The following is a 16,467-nucleotide window of genomic DNA, read 5'->3' on the forward strand; positions in this document are numbered from 1 at the left end:
AAAAAGCTCCAGGCCACAAACATTTTAGGATACTGTTACAAAGAGCAGCCAACTTTACTCTTGACTGTCTGTTAAAAGAGTCATGGAATGATTGTTCCCCAAAGTGCCAGTACAGAGGAATCTAACCTATGGGGAATATGACCTTCCCTCTCCTGTACATAGAAAAGAAGCAATAAGCCTGTCAAACATGAATGCACAAGGAAATCAACAAATGTCGACAATGATGCTAACACAGCAGCTGCAGGTTTACGTCCTTGGTCACAAACTTGAACTTGCCAGGCAGACTTGTTTGTCTGTAAAGTGGGAGTAAACACAGACACCGCCTGCCAGACGCACCGTGGTTTCCCCTTGCATGTGCACCACCGATACAGAGATCCACAACCTCAGAGCAAAAACATTTAATTCAAAGAAAGCAAGTCACTCTTCACATTCTCAACAGATCTCCAAAACACACCTGGAAATAAAAACAGTTAACTGTTTGTTGAGAAATTACATTTAGGTCTGCTGTTTTTTCATGTGCTCTTTGTCTGAGCTTACTTCTTTCTGCGGAAATTACAGTGTGGTGAGTTCTGATTTGTGCCAGTGGCTGTCGCATTAAAAGTAGGGCATGTTCGTCGCAAGCAACCCGAGCTATGAAAAAAAAAAAAAGAGTTGGGTCATCACTCATATATCAAGTGAACATTCCAGAAATATACCATAAACATCGGCTGGAGGGACGCAGAGCAGCAGAAGTCTCCGAGCAGAGGATTGTCAACAGAGGAGTCACGGTCAGCAAGAGTGTTAACAGCTCCTTCTACTGATGAAAATATTTCAACGAGTCTCTTCAGTCCTTAGCACGTTTAACAAGGAGGGAGGTAAGCAACCTTCAGAAAGTATTTTCAGTAGCATAGCACTGCCTCAAAACAGTTTTTTTTGTTTTGTTTTTTTTACATTGAAATACCCTTATAGTCTTTATTTAACTCCATTAATATTCCTCCTACATCTATAAAATGGAATACTAATATAAACTTGAATGTAGTAATAGGATTCCAGTCTCATCCATTCAAAGTTAACATACTGGCAAATTGTTACTAGCTATTTTTATTAAATGTCGTGGAGAATGACATTTAATAAAATTACTTATTTAAGAAAACTTATGAATTTTTAATTTGTTAAAGTACGGTGAGGAAAAAAATCTTATTCAAATCGGTAGATGCCTTCTGTTTCTTTAAGCTGAAAAACCAGATAGACCGACAGCCCAGCAGGCTAGGCTTTGTCCTTCACGTGCTGCTATTAGTATCAGCAGTGATATTAAAGGCATAGAAAAATTTAAAGAGGTGTGTGCACCCTTGAGTATCCCTGGGACTGTGATTGGTGGAAATCTATTTATATACATAGTGTGATCTTTATATGCACTGTGTATACCAGCACACATGAGGGGCAGTGCCAAGTCAGCTAGGCAGCTGGGTGACACACTACCCGACTCATGACTTGCAGAACGTATATTGTAAAATGCCATGCTCACCGTCCTTCAGCTTGTTCTTTCCCCAGCAGAATCCTTTCTAAATCTGACTGTATAAGATAACATAAGCGTGGATAAGACTGGGTAAAACACAGGGTTTATAGAGAACAGCCCGATAGTAATGATGACTAGACGTAACGATTGTTACCAAAAATAGCATTTAGCATTGCAAAGCAGGTAACTTAACTGCAAAGGAAATACATTTATAGTGCCATATAAAAAATGACTTCCTGACTGCATTTATCATGAATAAAATATAAGATAGATGTGTGCAGATCCATGTAAAGGAAAAGATGCTTTAAGCACTACCAAAGCACTAAATATACATAAAACTGCATGCCACTATACAGTAGTTGTGATGTCATCACTATGGATGAGAAAATCATAACAGATGTTGTAAGCAGTTGGCTGTATTTATGCTGGTGGATTTGTTCATACTGGTTGTTTAACTCTGGTATAGTCTCCTCTCTGATAGGGTCTGTCTGCACCTACAACCAGAAGATAGAACAATCAAATCCCAGAGGCTGCTGTTGAGCTCTTCAGAAAGGTACTGAACTTTAATTAAATATATATGGAAAACATTTAGCCAAAATATATTAACAATATCATATAATGCATTTTTAAAATTGAACACTGTATTTCACATATTCAAATAATAACACATGAACTCTTATATATGTCCTGACATATATTGAAAATGCATGTCTTGAATATCATTTTTTAAATTAATCTGATCGTGCCAATATGTGGATGCAAATCTTGATCTTGGTTACTAATCACTGTGCAGTGCACAGTTTCCTCTGTGATTGCAGAGCAGAGGCCTTAAGAGAGAATATGTTTTACAGAAGATCCCCAAACACTATTTCTATGAATAGGACCATGCATTTGCTAACATGGTGGGAAATTCTTAGGGGTCCTCCATGACATCAGTTTACGGCTTAGCCTGAGTACTCTTTTGTTGCTCTACCTTGTTATAAATAGTGGTCATACATTTGTGTCTCTCTGTTGCTATGGTAATTGCCAGAAGAACAACAAAAAACAATGAGATTCAGGTTACAATTCAGTATTCAGTGAGGCATCCTTGCAGACGTGTGAGAAAGACAAGTTACGTCGACCTCTGACATTTTGTGGTAATGATCTAGATGTAAAGTTTATGGAGAGGAAGACTGGGTGTCAGGGATTTCACTGATATTTAAATGTATTTAAACCATCTCCTTGTTTACTGCGGCAGTTAATTCTGTTAGTTTTGGTCTTTCCCATTATACTTTCCATTGCTGTATCATGCCTTTCTGAAAACTGACCGTTCTTACTTACAAGACCCAGACAAAGATATGATTAATCAATTCTGTAGAAAACAAAAGCTATGGTGGCTGTATCTAATATAAATTCTACCAACATACTAAAGACCCAGTTCAGGATACCTATTACAGATTTTGTAATAGTAACTGACATGTTGTTGAGCCAATGGCAAGTCAGGAACCTGGCTTTTGAATTGTGAATAGCGATGACAATGCTGATGTTTTTTCATTGCTTCATCAGGCTACTACAGTCAATCGAACAACTGACCCCACGCAGTCGCTGTCCCGTTCGGTGCCGGGGCCAACATGGCGGCCTCCAGTGTGACCATGTCCAGTTCGAGGGCCCCGACTCTCGGCTTTGAGGACTACAGCCTTTACAGCGGCCTGTCGGAGGACGAGCTGATCGCGATGGCCATCGAGCACAGCCTGGCCGAAGCCCACGCCTCCGGCGCTCAGTCCGCGGCCGCGAAGGTGCCCGCCCTGCAGGTCCGTCAGAATCCGGCCGTCCAGAACCCGGCGCATCAGAATCCGGCCCGTCAGAATTTGTTCGCCCGGCGCACGTTCCCTCCACGTGAGCAGAATGTGCCCCCACCGGCCAACCCGCCCAGGTGAGTTTGGGTCACAGCTGTGCAGCGTAGGACAGAGGGTCCGCTGGATGCATCCACAAAGAGTTATTGTCCGTCTTTATTTATATCGTTGAGTGTGAGGTCCGTAGAGGATTGATATGAATAGCCTGAGACTTTCCAATAATTTGGCAACGGAATTACACCTGCTGAACCACTCAACAGGCTAACCATCAACTCTAGCTCAAAATCAGATCATTGAGAAAATGGTTCATATAAAAAGTTTTATCCTGTTTTAGAAATAGTACTATTCAAGACTGTAGAATAGAAAATATAACAGAATAAATGTATTCCAGAATGTATTAAGGAATACCTCTAACGAAAATTTGTATTTTATTGGTATTGAAAAGTGTATTAGTCATAGTCACTTTCATAACTATATAGCTTTTAAAAATAAAATGTAAAATACATGTATGAAAGTGTTAACAATTCATACATTTAGACACAGCAATACTATATTTCACATACGCTATTTCATATGTTTTTAGACTTTCACGCGTTAAGTTATGTTGCACTTTTCCTTTTGCTTAAGCATGCTCATTTTGACGCGATGATTTTGTTGTCCCTGTGATCAGACAGTTGATGCAAGAGTTTAGTTTGTAAAAACAGGGTCAGCCGAGAATAGCTGCGCTCACATTAACGGTTCGAGGGGCTTATCGTCACCGGCGGAGGGGAACGAGAAAACAGGGCACCGAGGAGATTCCGTGAAAATACCCAGGGGTCACAGGGAAGCAGCTCTCTCTTTGAACCCCGAAAGCAGGGTCAGATAGCGCGAAGTTCATAAAGACAACCGCGCTCTTTCACACGTCTGCGTCGCATACGTACGCATTCGCCTGCCGCTGTGTTTCTGACACCTCTATAATAACATCCAGCCGGTAAACAACGTGGAGGCAGCCTTCACTTCTCATACCAGCTAACTGCCAGCTGGCAAGACAGACTGGCGAGATCGCCGACTGCCCGCTGACCTCAGTTAGACGCCCCTGCATAAGGGCACTGAGGAGGACCGTGTGCGCGGGGGGGCGGGTCCGCACGGCACCTGTCTCCTCGACGTCAGTGTCCGCAGCTGGAGGTCATCCAAGTGGGACTGGCCAAGAGGTGTGCATGACCCTGAGGGACAAGCGAACACACTGAAGAACTGGAGGGGAAAAATCACCTTGAAATTTCAGCTTCCAAAAGCAAGATTTCTGAATATACAAACAGGCAGCAACCCTGTGCTTTCATGGATGGTAAATGGACTGCATTTATATAGCGCTTTTATCCAAAGCGCTTTACAATTGATGCCTCTCATTCGCCAGAGCAGTTAGGGGTTAGGTGTCTTGCTCAAGGACACTTCGACATGCCCAGCGCGGGGTTTGAACAGGCAACCCTCCGACTGCCAGACAATCGGTCTTACCTCCTGAGCTATGTCGCCCAATATGGATGCTTTTTTCTAGGATATTCTCAGATCACTGATTCTATTATCACTGACGTTTTTTTTAAATAAATGATAAATTACAGTAAATTTGAGATTATAGTTAAATTTGATCTCAGTTTTTCATTGTTTTCATTGCATTTATTCAAGCAGAAACCTACACTGCTAAAATGTCAGGATGAAAGGTAACATGTGCCAATGACAACAAGAGTTGAACAATGGCAGATTTTAACAGCACTGCGTATATGTCCATTCTCTCCTTCCAGTGAGAAGGCGTATGATAAAATGGGTAACATCGAGGCCCACTTCGTCACTGGCAGTGGGAAGCGCATGGTCCGGTGGCGAAAATATGATGGAAGTCTACACGTTTCACCAGAACCTCTGGAGTGAGTGTCTACAGAATATTTACAGTACATGATGTCCAAATTGCAAATGCTAATCGCAATCTCAAGAGAATATATATATAGCTATAATACATACAACTATTCTATACACTGAGAAAAGCCCAAAACCAAAATGTTTTTCGAATATTTTTTGCTGCTTTTGCGCAAGTTTGTATAAAATCTAATGAAAGCTAATTGTTGCACTGGAAATTCATCCCTGCAAGTAACAAAGCTGTTATTTATGAATGATGAGTGAAGTGAACAACTTCTTCTTAAAATGGAGGCATTAATCAAAGTACATATATAACTGTGTGCCATTCCCAGAGCTTCTTTTTCATACAGATGAAATGATCTTACAACTGTACGTGAATTCTGTACAGTTTCAATCATGTTTGTGTATGGGACCACAAAAAGACGACGGAAACATTAATTTAATTAATGTACACATTTCTTTTAAAGAGAAATAAACCCTTTGTGCCGCGCCGTCTGGGAGGGCAATGTGAAGGTGGTGAGAGAACTGGTGAAGAAGTCCCCAAAAAGTATAACCGAGCCCTACAGAGAAGGGTGGATAGCCTTGCATGAAGCAGCGTACTACGGCCAAGAGGAGTGCCTCCAGATCCTGCTGAGGGGTGAGTTCAGATAAAAACTGGAGAGAATAAAAAACAGAAATTACCTTTATATCAGAAAAAACAATTCCTCAGCATGGTTTTAAAGTTGCAAACACCAGGCTAGTTCACAATTTAAATGTGCTCCCTCCTGCTTATGCTGTGTGTATCTCCTCCCCTGTCTATCATCTACATAACTCCTCCCTTCTCTGTGTGTGCTCATGTGTAACTTCTCCCCTCTGTGTGTGCTCATGTGTAACTTCTCCCCTCTGTGTGTGCTCATGTGTAACTCCTCCCCTCTGTGTGTGCTCTGTGTAACTCCACCCCTCTGTGTGTGCTCTGTGTAACTCCTTGCCTCTGTGTGTGCTCTGTGTAACTCCTCCCCTCTCTGTGCTCTGTGTAACTCCTCCCCTCTCTGTGTGTGCTCTGTGTAACTCCTCCCCTCTCTGTGTGTGCTCTGTGTAACTCCTCCCCTCTCTGTGTGTGTTCTGTGTAACTCCTCCCCTCTCTGTGCTCTGTGTAACTCCTCCACTCTCTGTGCTCTGTGTAACTCCTACCCTCTGTGTGTGCTCTGTGTAACTCCTCCCCTCTCTGTGTGTGCTCTGTGTAACTCCTCCCCTCTCTGTGTGCTCTGTGTAACTCCTCACCTCTGTGTGTGCTCTGTGTAACTCCTCCCCTCTCTGTGCTCTGTGTAACTCCTCCCCTCTGTGTGTGCTCTGTGTAACTCCTCCCCTCTCTGTGTGTGCTCTGTGTAACTCCTCCTTCAGCCCGCCCCGAGATGATAAACATACGCAGTGACAAAAACCACACTCCCCTATTCCTGGCTGTGAGCCGCAGCCAAGTGGCCTGTGTTCAGTTCCTGCTGGAAAATGGAGGGGACCCTAACATACCCAACTGTGCCAAAGAAACTCCCCTCCTTAAAGGTAACATCACCATGTATGGAAATTTGTCACATCCCAAACTTTGCAGGAACTGAGTAAATAGATACAGAGTATCAGTGGCTTCATGAGTACATGTTCAGCTGGACAAAAATAATGTTTTGACAAGACAAAACAAAAGCAAAACAGGCTTCTGGGGTTAAAATTTCACTGTTTACAATGTTCACTGCATACTGTGGGGATCATCAAACAGTATGCAGTTACTTAATTCAGGGTATCATCCTAGGGATGAGGTATTGTATTTCCCTAGAATTTGAATTGTAACTAGAAGGGCTAGAATTCTAGGATTTAAGTAATACATTTCCCTAGATTCTAGAATTTTACCAGAATTTTGACTGTCAAAACCCAGCTTTGTCAACAGACATGAGTCTTCAGGAAAGGAAAGTGCCTATGCTCTAATTGAACGAGAAATAATTAGTAAACCAGCTCGTAGTATCTGTGTAAGGGCTGCATCTCTCAGTTATGGTAGGATCCCTTCCCGATTCACCTCTTTCCAGCTTGTGAGCGAGAGAACGCGGAAATTGTGGCAGCGCTCCTTAACCATGGAGCCCAGGCGAATAAGATCTGTGTCCAGGGCTGGACAGCCCTTCACGAGGCCGTGAGCCGCAACAACGTGGAGATCTGCGAGATGCTGGTGAGAGCCGGCGCCAAGATCAACGCCCGCAACATGTACGGCATTAGCCCGCTCTTCTCGGCGGCCCAAAGTGGACAAGTGGACACCCTGCGCTTCTTAATCAAAAACGGTGAGCTTCTCGTGGTTGTGTATCCTATATATATATATATATATATATATACTCGAAAGCCCTGCTACTCAGTTGATAAACTTTGAATTTTCATTAATAACACCTGACCACAAATCATAAGGGAGTATGAAGCAGTGGGAGTTGTTGCCAGGATCTGAGGAGGCAGAAAAAATCCATGAGCCAAACAAGGGTGTAAGGTAAACAACAAAGGAGAACTTATGATGTATAGTGTATATACTTATACTGTAGATGACATTAAGTAAGAGAAATCATTAGTACAACTGAGTTGTGAGATAGCCAACTCTCTTACGAGAGGCATAATGGGTTCTTTGGTTTATTTTATAATTCTGTACATTTAGTTCTACATTCAGATACATTAGACTTAACCAATGTTTGAAATATTTCCAGTTTATTTGTGTAATTCTGTGTACATTTTGTGGAGATTATTTGTGGCTGCTATCTACATTACTGTACTATACATTCCATTTTCAAGCAAGTTACTGTTTCTTTATTAAAGTTATTTAATATTTAACACAATAGTTCAACTGAAACCCGGTGACATCCTCTGGAAACAAAGGGTAGAAGATAAAAAGAACAATGTGGTCATTCAGATCCAGGAAGATGAAAGAGGCAAGTTTTTTGTGGCAGGACCACAGTGACTCAGGAACTTAGTATGAAGTCTCATCTGAAAAACAGAATCTTCCACAGTGCACTGTTCCTATCACTGTGCTAGAGCATTGGCTTTCTGCTTGGTCAGGAGGGAAGACCACCCACTAACAACACTTCTGGCAGCAGCATAGTTTTCTCAGAATGTCTCCCAATAAAATCCTATTATACCCAGCCTTGCGTAGCGTCAGCTGTTTCAACATGAGAAGTTTGACACTAGAAGGCTGAGTTGTTGTTTGTTGCAGGTACAGATGCATAAGAAGCTTCCATGTAGCTTCTGTGTATTTTATTTATGTGCATGTTACTTTTAGTTTCCAGGTTGCAAGTGTAGTTTTGCACTGTTTATTCCAGATGCGGATATAAACAGCCAGGCCAATGACGGGGCTACAGCTCTGTATGAGGCCAGTAAGAATGGCCATGAAGAGATTGTGGAGCTCCTTCTGTCTCAGAACGCCGACGCCAACAGAGCAACTAAATCTGGGTTCCTGCCCCTGCACATCGCTGCCCAGCGCGGAAATGAGTCGTATGTACCATTACATTGCCCATTTTTATTTGGGGCTAACCTAATTGCTTGATATGTTCTGGTTTCCTTATGTAATTCCTAATTCTATTCATTAGTTCCAATATTCTTCTCCTCATGTGAAAGCTATACATTCTGGTAAAATCACCAAGGTGAGACCTTAATCATGAATATAATACTATTTATTCAAAGTGTGAATTTTAAAAATAATAATGGTGTAAAGCTTTCAAAAACCTGAACAATTTAATCAGTCACAGATAAGACAGCTTAAAACAGATTAAAAGGCAGGTTACGATATAAACAAACCATGAACTGTGATTTAGGGTTTAAAAAACTTAACAAAATGGAAGTACTGGAAAAGGGGCACAGTAGTTCTTTCATTTTGTAGTTCTTCAAGGCAGACCTGGTGAGGACTACTGTACATACGTCCTAATGAAGAAGCATTTTGGGCAACTCAAAGCACTGTCTGCTAGCTGTGATGGAGGTGGTTGTATGAGTGGTATGCTTCATTATCTTGCATTGTTTTCAGAAAAAGGCTCCTCTACAAAATGACCGACCCCTACAATTATGAGAGTTCAGTTAAGTAAGTCTGTGTGGAAGGTAGTGTCAAGAGCTGCAATTTATGTTGTACCGGAGAAGCGCTCCTTTAACAAGTGGCTTTAACCTTAGCTTCGCGAGAGTGGCAGCTGATAGCACATGCTCCTTTTCCACTGTCACGCCAGAACCAGGCCTGCCGGCCCGGAGAAGGCTCTGTCTACTTTTTACGCTTTAGTCTGTGCTTAGCCGAGCTGTGAAACTCTGGTCCCTCCACATGTGTGGTGTTGGCATGGTAGCAAGCACGCCAGGGTAGTGAAATACACAATGAAATTTTCTCCGTCTGTATGACAGCTGTCAAAGAAATAAATAATGGCAAAGGAGACACTAGCCAACGTTTGGCTAATTGTAGCTGGCACAAAGTTAGCAACCCAAAAATTGCACCAGTTACAATTCTACTCATGGAATGTTAATTCTTATCTTCCCTATGACAAGTATGGCATGGTAGCTATGGCTGATCACCTGCTGTTCTATGCCAAAACTAGATCAATCATTCAATAAGTACAAATCACTGCATGTATGTTACACTGCTATTCACAATGTTCGCTATACAATATTCTGGCACAACAAATAAAATTTTATTTTCTTTGCAAGTTCGACAACCGGTGGTCTTGCAAAGCATAAGCTCGGCTCTGCACTGTTCCATCAGTGGATAGGGGATAATAAGGGTTCTTGTAAACACTGGCTCATGATTGCATGTTTTCAAGCTACCTAAATAATGTAAAAATATTTTTTTAAATGTTTTCCTGTACGCATAAAGTGAGGTTTGCTTTTAATGACACTAATGCTGAGTAATTTGCAACTGATAACACTGACTCCTATAGATTCGCGACCAGTGGTAACTGTTACTGTATGTTAAAACCATGTTTCAGCCAGTAATCTATTGTACCACATACAACCCCAAACGGAAATATTAATATACTCTATATCCTCCTGAGAAGGGCATTTCATTTTTGTCCCCTGTGGGGGATATAAGTCTCTGGTCTTCATCTCAAGAACCATATAGTCTACTGTTCTGGGAGCTTACACGACAAGGGACATTCAATAAACATATAAATAAATACAAATTTTTACTGCAACATGTTTAGTCATCCAAGACACATGTATTATGTCAAAAAATGTAAATACTTTTTTTCCTGCTGGGTTCCAGGAGGATATGGACATACATATTGGAGATTTCCATATATGGCATATATGGACATGAGAGAGAAGGCTATATATGTCCATATTAAATCCCCATATATTAATCCTATTAAATATTGGAAAACTTTCATCTATGGTCATATATGTCTGACATAGATATATTACATATACATATTCAAGCCAACTAAAAACATATGGTATATCTATGTCATTTGTAACTCATCTATACCACATACATGTTGTTTGCATACATGTGACATATATGAATTGCTAATATATTGATATATATGGTGCATACAGTATATTTCCATATAGAAAAAGTACAATATATTTTGTTTTCATATATGTACATATACATATTACACATATGTAACATATATGGGGTGCACACACACCTCCATATATCCAGAGTCATATATGTTTGGTATCATATATGACTATATATATATAACATATATGATAACCTTCCCATTACTTTTCTGTATCTGACATTATCGGGTTTGGTCTCCAGTCAAATTCCCTTGGGGTTCAAAGGTAAGTAAATATAGTAGCTATTGCAAAGCTTCTGAATGAGAAATGTATGGACTAGAAACATAGTGTTAGGGTCCTGAGAGCTTCCACTGACCCTGACTTATGTTGTTCCCTTCCAGAATTGTGTCCCTGCTCATCCCCGTCACCAGTAAAGCCCGTGTACGCCGCAGTGGCATCAGCCCCCTCCACCTGGCCGCTGAACGCAATAAGAACGACGTCCTGGAGGTCCTGATCGATGCCGGCTACGATGTCAACGCCACGCTGTCACTTGACCACTCCAAGATGTATGAAGACCGCCGGAGCACGACCCTCTACTTTGCGGTCTTGAACAACAACATCGACGCCACCACCATGCTCCTGGATGCAGGCGCTAACCCCAACCTGGACACCTTCAGCCCGCTGCTAGTGGCGCTGAGGCAGGGCTGCATCCAGACCGTCACCCTCCTGGTGGACCATGGCGCCAATGTCAACGCCAGTGTCTCCACCCACCCCACTTCTTTCCCTGGCACCGTCATGTTCTGCATGAAGTACCTCTCCCTGCTCAAGTACCTGATGGACAATGGTTGTGATGCCCTGTCCTGCTTTCAGTGTCATTACGGCTGCAACCCCCACCCACCCATCAAGACAACACGCAGGAGGGACAGCCTGGATGACAGAAGTGAAGAGGCTCCCAAAATACCTGTCCAGGTAGAGGGTGGTGGGGCTTGATGATGTTCGTAGTGGTGGAAATGGTAGTAGTGATGGGTATTGGTTTGCTTTGGCTTCTCTAATTTTCCCTTCCATTGCTGTCCTTCCTAAAACTCTCAGTTCTGCGAGATGATTTCAGCAGAGCGGAACTCTCGCTGGGCGGGACCTATTATTGACGTACTGCTTGACTACGTTGGGAATGTGCAGCTCTGTGCCAGGCTCATCGAACATCTGGACAGCTACGAGGACTGGGCAGGCATCAAGGAGAAATCCGGTAAACACGCTCTATACACGAAATGGCTCAAGAATTCTGCCTGTTCGAACAGGGCAATTTTACTTGCTTTGCGCAATTGGAGTAATTATGTACAGGTGTAGACCTTAAACATCCTTCAGTTTCATCCAGTTCAGTCAAACTCTGAGAATAATGAGGCAAGAGAACACAAACAATAATAACACGTTAAAGGAGCATTACTGTAGGTTACTTGAAATCTACTGTCCACAAGGAAGAATTGCATTCCCAACCCAAGCCAATCCACCTCCTCGCTAGTTGCTCTCGATTGAAATTCCACCCCCACGAGTGGTTGCCAAATTTTCTCACAACCTGTGTATTTGTGTGCAGTGGTGGTACAGTACTGAATGTAGTGTGATGGGAAGCTGGCTATTGTAGCATCCAAAATGTCAAGCAATGTGTTTTATGTTGAACAAGTAATCCACTTTGCTATATATTATAGCAATGCAACGTTGACTCTTGTGTTTCCATGACTTTTATCAGTTAAGTTTTGAGATGGGGAGTAGGGTTTCTTTGGTCTAGTGCTGGTTGGGCTTTGCTGGCTGTCTGGTGGAGCAGCAGCAATGTCTTCATTGTAACTCTAACCCTGCGTTCACACAGTGAGCAACTCAGTTTCTGGGTTGCTCAAGTTTACTAGGCTGAGGGAGGGGCAGGAGCTACTTAATATTATTGAAGAGAAATAACAGCATCATCAAAGACGTATTTTTGTCATATAGCCACATATCATTGCCTTTTGTTTCTATAGGTATGTCAGGACACTGATAAATATTTGTTTTTTCTATCTCGTTAGCCATATATCTCTCTATATCTCTCTCACTACTTAGCCACCTAGCTAGCGACCTCTTCATCCCTCTCACTAGCTGGCTAGCGATCTCTCCATATCTCTCTCACTAGTTAGCTGCCTAGCTAGCAATCTCTCTATCTCCCTCACTAGCTAGCTAGCAAGCAAGTTGAAACTGCCGTCCAAGCGTCATTTTCAGACACTTATTACTGTACTCTTTTTACAAACGTTGTATAACACCGGGTGTAATTGTACCATAATGATGAAGAAGTTCGTCCATTTTTCCTCACTGAGCGGGACAATAATTTGCGAAATGGTATCATATTGGTTGGAGAAATTGGAAGCCTGAAACTGTGATTGGCTGTTGACGGGCGATGCCCGCGAAAATTTAAAATGTGGGCAACTTTTTTCGGGCAACTTTGGTTTCTCGCTTTCCCAGTTGCTTGTGTTGGTGGGTGCTCAGCTACATAGAGAATGAATGGACTTCCGGAAACTTGGTTGACGAATTGCTCGCTGTGTGAACGCATCGTAACTGGCGACTGGCTGCGCATTATATTCGTGAGAACAAGATGTCCGTGCTGCTGACTAAGGAGAATTGTTGGAGGCGATATCTGATGGGTCAGGCAGACATAAACACAACACGGCTTACGAATAATAAAATATTTTTGAAATTACAAATTCATAGTCTATATATATATATTTATTTTTTAGGAAAAGCTGTACTTTTACTGAATACGTTCACTTTTTTTGTATCTTTATGCAAGCTCTATGGGTGTCTGTTTTTATTATTTGTCCGTTAAAAAGTTAGATATAGCACCTTTAACATGTACAATAATATGCAAAACCCATTGTGCGACACCAGTAGAGAGTTTTTGTTTCTGAAATGAGAATCATAATGAAAGGCCCCTTAACCTTTAATTCAATGTGACATTTCAGTGCCACCTCGTCCGCTAATGCAGCTGTGCAGAATTAGGATCTGCAGTCTGGTGGGAAGAACGAGACTGAGGCGCCTGAACACTCTGCCCCTCCCAGGACGACTAATCAAGTACCTGAAACACGAAGAGCGAATACGAGAAGTTGACCTTTGACCTGTGGCTTGTCTGTTTAATTGTCTGGGCTCATTTTGCACAAATGTCTTGGTATGTATTCCTGACATCTCACAAAGCCCAGTGACGTATATGTGATGGCAAATATCTTTGCCTTGACAAGATTTCTGAACACATCCTTTTTGATAAATTTTGTGGTGCGCCCATACAGATGCAAATGCAGGCGGACACACACGCAGACACGCAAGCACACACACACGCGCACACACACACATGCTTAATAAAATGACAAAAAATGTGCTCCTTTTGATAGCATGCATGATACGACCATCATGAATAATGTCAAATGAAACTTCACTGTGAAAATCTTTGTAGTGCAAGTCAGGATTTATATGATTTTAGTTTTTGACCATTTTCTCTGGGAACATTGATATAAGGAGAAATTTGTAAAACTGAGTGGATTTTGTGAATTTAATATTTCTTTAGCCAAAGAAGGTTCTTGAACCTCCCATGGTCAAACCTACTTCTGATAGATGCGATGCACAGATTTATATTCTAAACACCTTCCATCACTCATAAATAACACATAGTGTATCAATTCCTGTAATAGTATATGAACACTATATTCACAAACAGATCTTGCTTCACTAGACTGGGGACATAAGGTACCTGACCGTAAAGGTACTTGCATTTCGTTTTGCACATAATTATTATCCAAATAATTACAGTGCATGGTGTGCTATTATTAAAAAAAGTAAAATAAATAAATAAACTATTATGCTTTGTAGGGAATATACCTCTACTAATTATAGAATAGTGAGGATAGATAATTAAAATATGTACGTTTTAACAATCCTCACCTTTTGCTTCAGTTTGCACCAATTGTGTAGGTGTAGCAGTATAACCGCAATAAGTAATCAGTCTCATGAAATTACTACTGTCTAAAATATCTAACCATAAATTTTGAATTTTAATTATTGATTAAAATTGCCAATATTAATGATCAAGTAATTAAAATTTAAGATTTAATAGATAACCTAAAGGAAGGAAAGAGTTCTTGGAAATGTTCATGTAACATCAAAACAGACACCAGGTTTAATAATATCATTAGTTCAACAAACATACAAAAATGCAGAACACACACAGACTTATCTAATCGGGAAAGTTAAGTTGAAGAAGGTAGGAGAGTTTGTATTTGAGCTTGCATGCGTGTGTGCACGTGCACACATTCCCTTTGTCTGAATAGAAGAGAGAGACGAATTTGAGAGAGGCGTGGCTGAATAACTTCATTTAACAACAAAAGAGTTTCACTCCTGGTAGTGCCAAAGCGGAACTCATAAGTAATATGTGCACCTAGGCTGGTTATTTGCCCACTGCCGACTATACTGAAATTGTTAGCTTGTCAGTCAAAGAGTTCAAGTAAAACGAGTTGGCCAAGAGAAAATAGCGATCACGTGTGGATCTATCTATCGAACCGATTCACGTAATGACACAGCTGAAAGAACTCATTCAAATTATCAGAGAGAATAAAGAAAAGACAAATTTAAACACACAGAATTAGATTAATGTCAGTTAAGGCTAAACTAAACTCTAGCTACTGCCTGGGATGTGTAGTCAGTCTTACTGAGGTCCCTCCACGTGCGTTGTTGTCTCCAGTGGACACTGTTGAGTCCTGGGAGAGTATGATGGTGGAATCAAGACTGTGGAGGTTAGTCTGAGGTCCTTTTCCTTATGTAGGACAATGTCTTGTCCAGTCGGTCTAAAGATTTTGGCTTGAACAGTTTGTTTGCTACTTTTTATAAAGTTTGTTTTCCCGTGGGTTCCACGCGGGTTGAACTACCTACACTGTAAAGTGAGCTAAATCGGCAGTACCTATTTACTGTGGAGAACGACCTTATCTGTTTTGTTCAGATAAGTCTCTGTATCGATAACAGAAAATCTAGACATTCTGCGAGCCTTGGAATTTTGCAGAGTTTCACAGAATTGTGAAAACCCTGGAGATAGTTAGGTCCTTGGAAGCTTCACAATGTGAGAGCTCCAAGGACAATGTTCGAGCGCCTGTCCTGAGAGGGCAGGAAGAAGACCAATAGGAGTGGCCGCTTACTTTTATAGGTTTTATGACCAGTCGCATGTTTGTGGCGTTACGGGATTGGTTCACTCTAACCAGATGCCATGCAGATGTCATGGTATTGTTGACATCACTTGTGTTTCCTGTAGATATGTTGTTTCTACAGCTTTCATAAAAATAGAAAAGAGAACTAATCAAGCTATTTAAAAAGAATTGTGAAAGTTAACCATCTTTTAAAAATTTTAGTCATCAGAAAGGCTGTGAGGTGAATTCATTACATATGACACCCACAGCTGTATCATGAAAAAAATAAGCCTGCCTGTCGTTGCTTGCTCCATAGTTCCTCCCAACAGAGGACACAAGGAAATGGTGCAAGGAAAAAATGGGCAAAGGAATGACACAAACATTGGAAAAGTGGAACATTCTTGCCCTTTCAAGCGTCAGTTTGAAGCCATATCAGTTACAGATGTGGCAGAAGTGGAGTGGTGGGTCCACCGGTCGATCACGTGTACCAAAAAATACTTCTGCAAAAGATGCGCTTGTGTATCCTTGCTGAAGCATCCTCCGGTAGCCTCCTTGCTCCTCCAAGGAGCAATTACCAGATTGGAATGTCCTTACCAGTAGTGATCTTACTTTTAAA

The 16,467-nt window shown here is 41.5% G+C and overlaps 1 protein-coding gene across 3 annotated transcripts; it reads left to right on the forward strand.

The window, feature by feature from the left end:
- Positions 1 to 713: 713 nt before the first annotated feature.
- LOC118229218 (ankyrin repeat and SOCS box protein 2-like) lies at positions 714 to 14,283 on the forward strand. Of its 3 annotated transcripts, none has more exons than XM_035421002.1 (12): positions 714 to 854; positions 1,962 to 2,048; positions 3,041 to 3,407; positions 5,100 to 5,219; positions 5,676 to 5,845; positions 6,589 to 6,744; positions 7,257 to 7,502; positions 8,520 to 8,691; positions 9,218 to 9,271; positions 11,076 to 11,643; positions 11,764 to 11,917; positions 13,650 to 14,283. In XM_035421002.1, exons 3-12 carry the CDS (start codon positions 3,106 to 3,108, stop codon positions 13,799 to 13,801), a joined length of 2,094 nt encoding a protein of 697 aa, XP_035276893.1. In that variant the 5' UTR covers positions 714 to 854; positions 1,962 to 2,048; positions 3,041 to 3,105; the 3' UTR covers positions 13,802 to 14,283. The 3 variants fall into 3 exon arrangements, with proteins under 3 accessions (XP_035276893.1, XP_035276894.1, XP_035276895.1); XM_035421003.1 differs by having other exon boundaries at positions 1,977 to 2,048; XM_035421004.1 differs by lacking the exon at positions 9,218 to 9,271.
- Positions 14,284 to 16,467: the final 2,184 nt, after the last annotated feature.

The sequence above is a fragment of the Anguilla anguilla genome, chromosome 6 (assembly GCF_013347855.1).
Source record: "Anguilla anguilla isolate fAngAng1 chromosome 6, fAngAng1.pri, whole genome shotgun sequence".
Taxonomy (NCBI): Eukaryota; Metazoa; Chordata; class Actinopteri; order Anguilliformes; family Anguillidae; genus Anguilla; species Anguilla anguilla.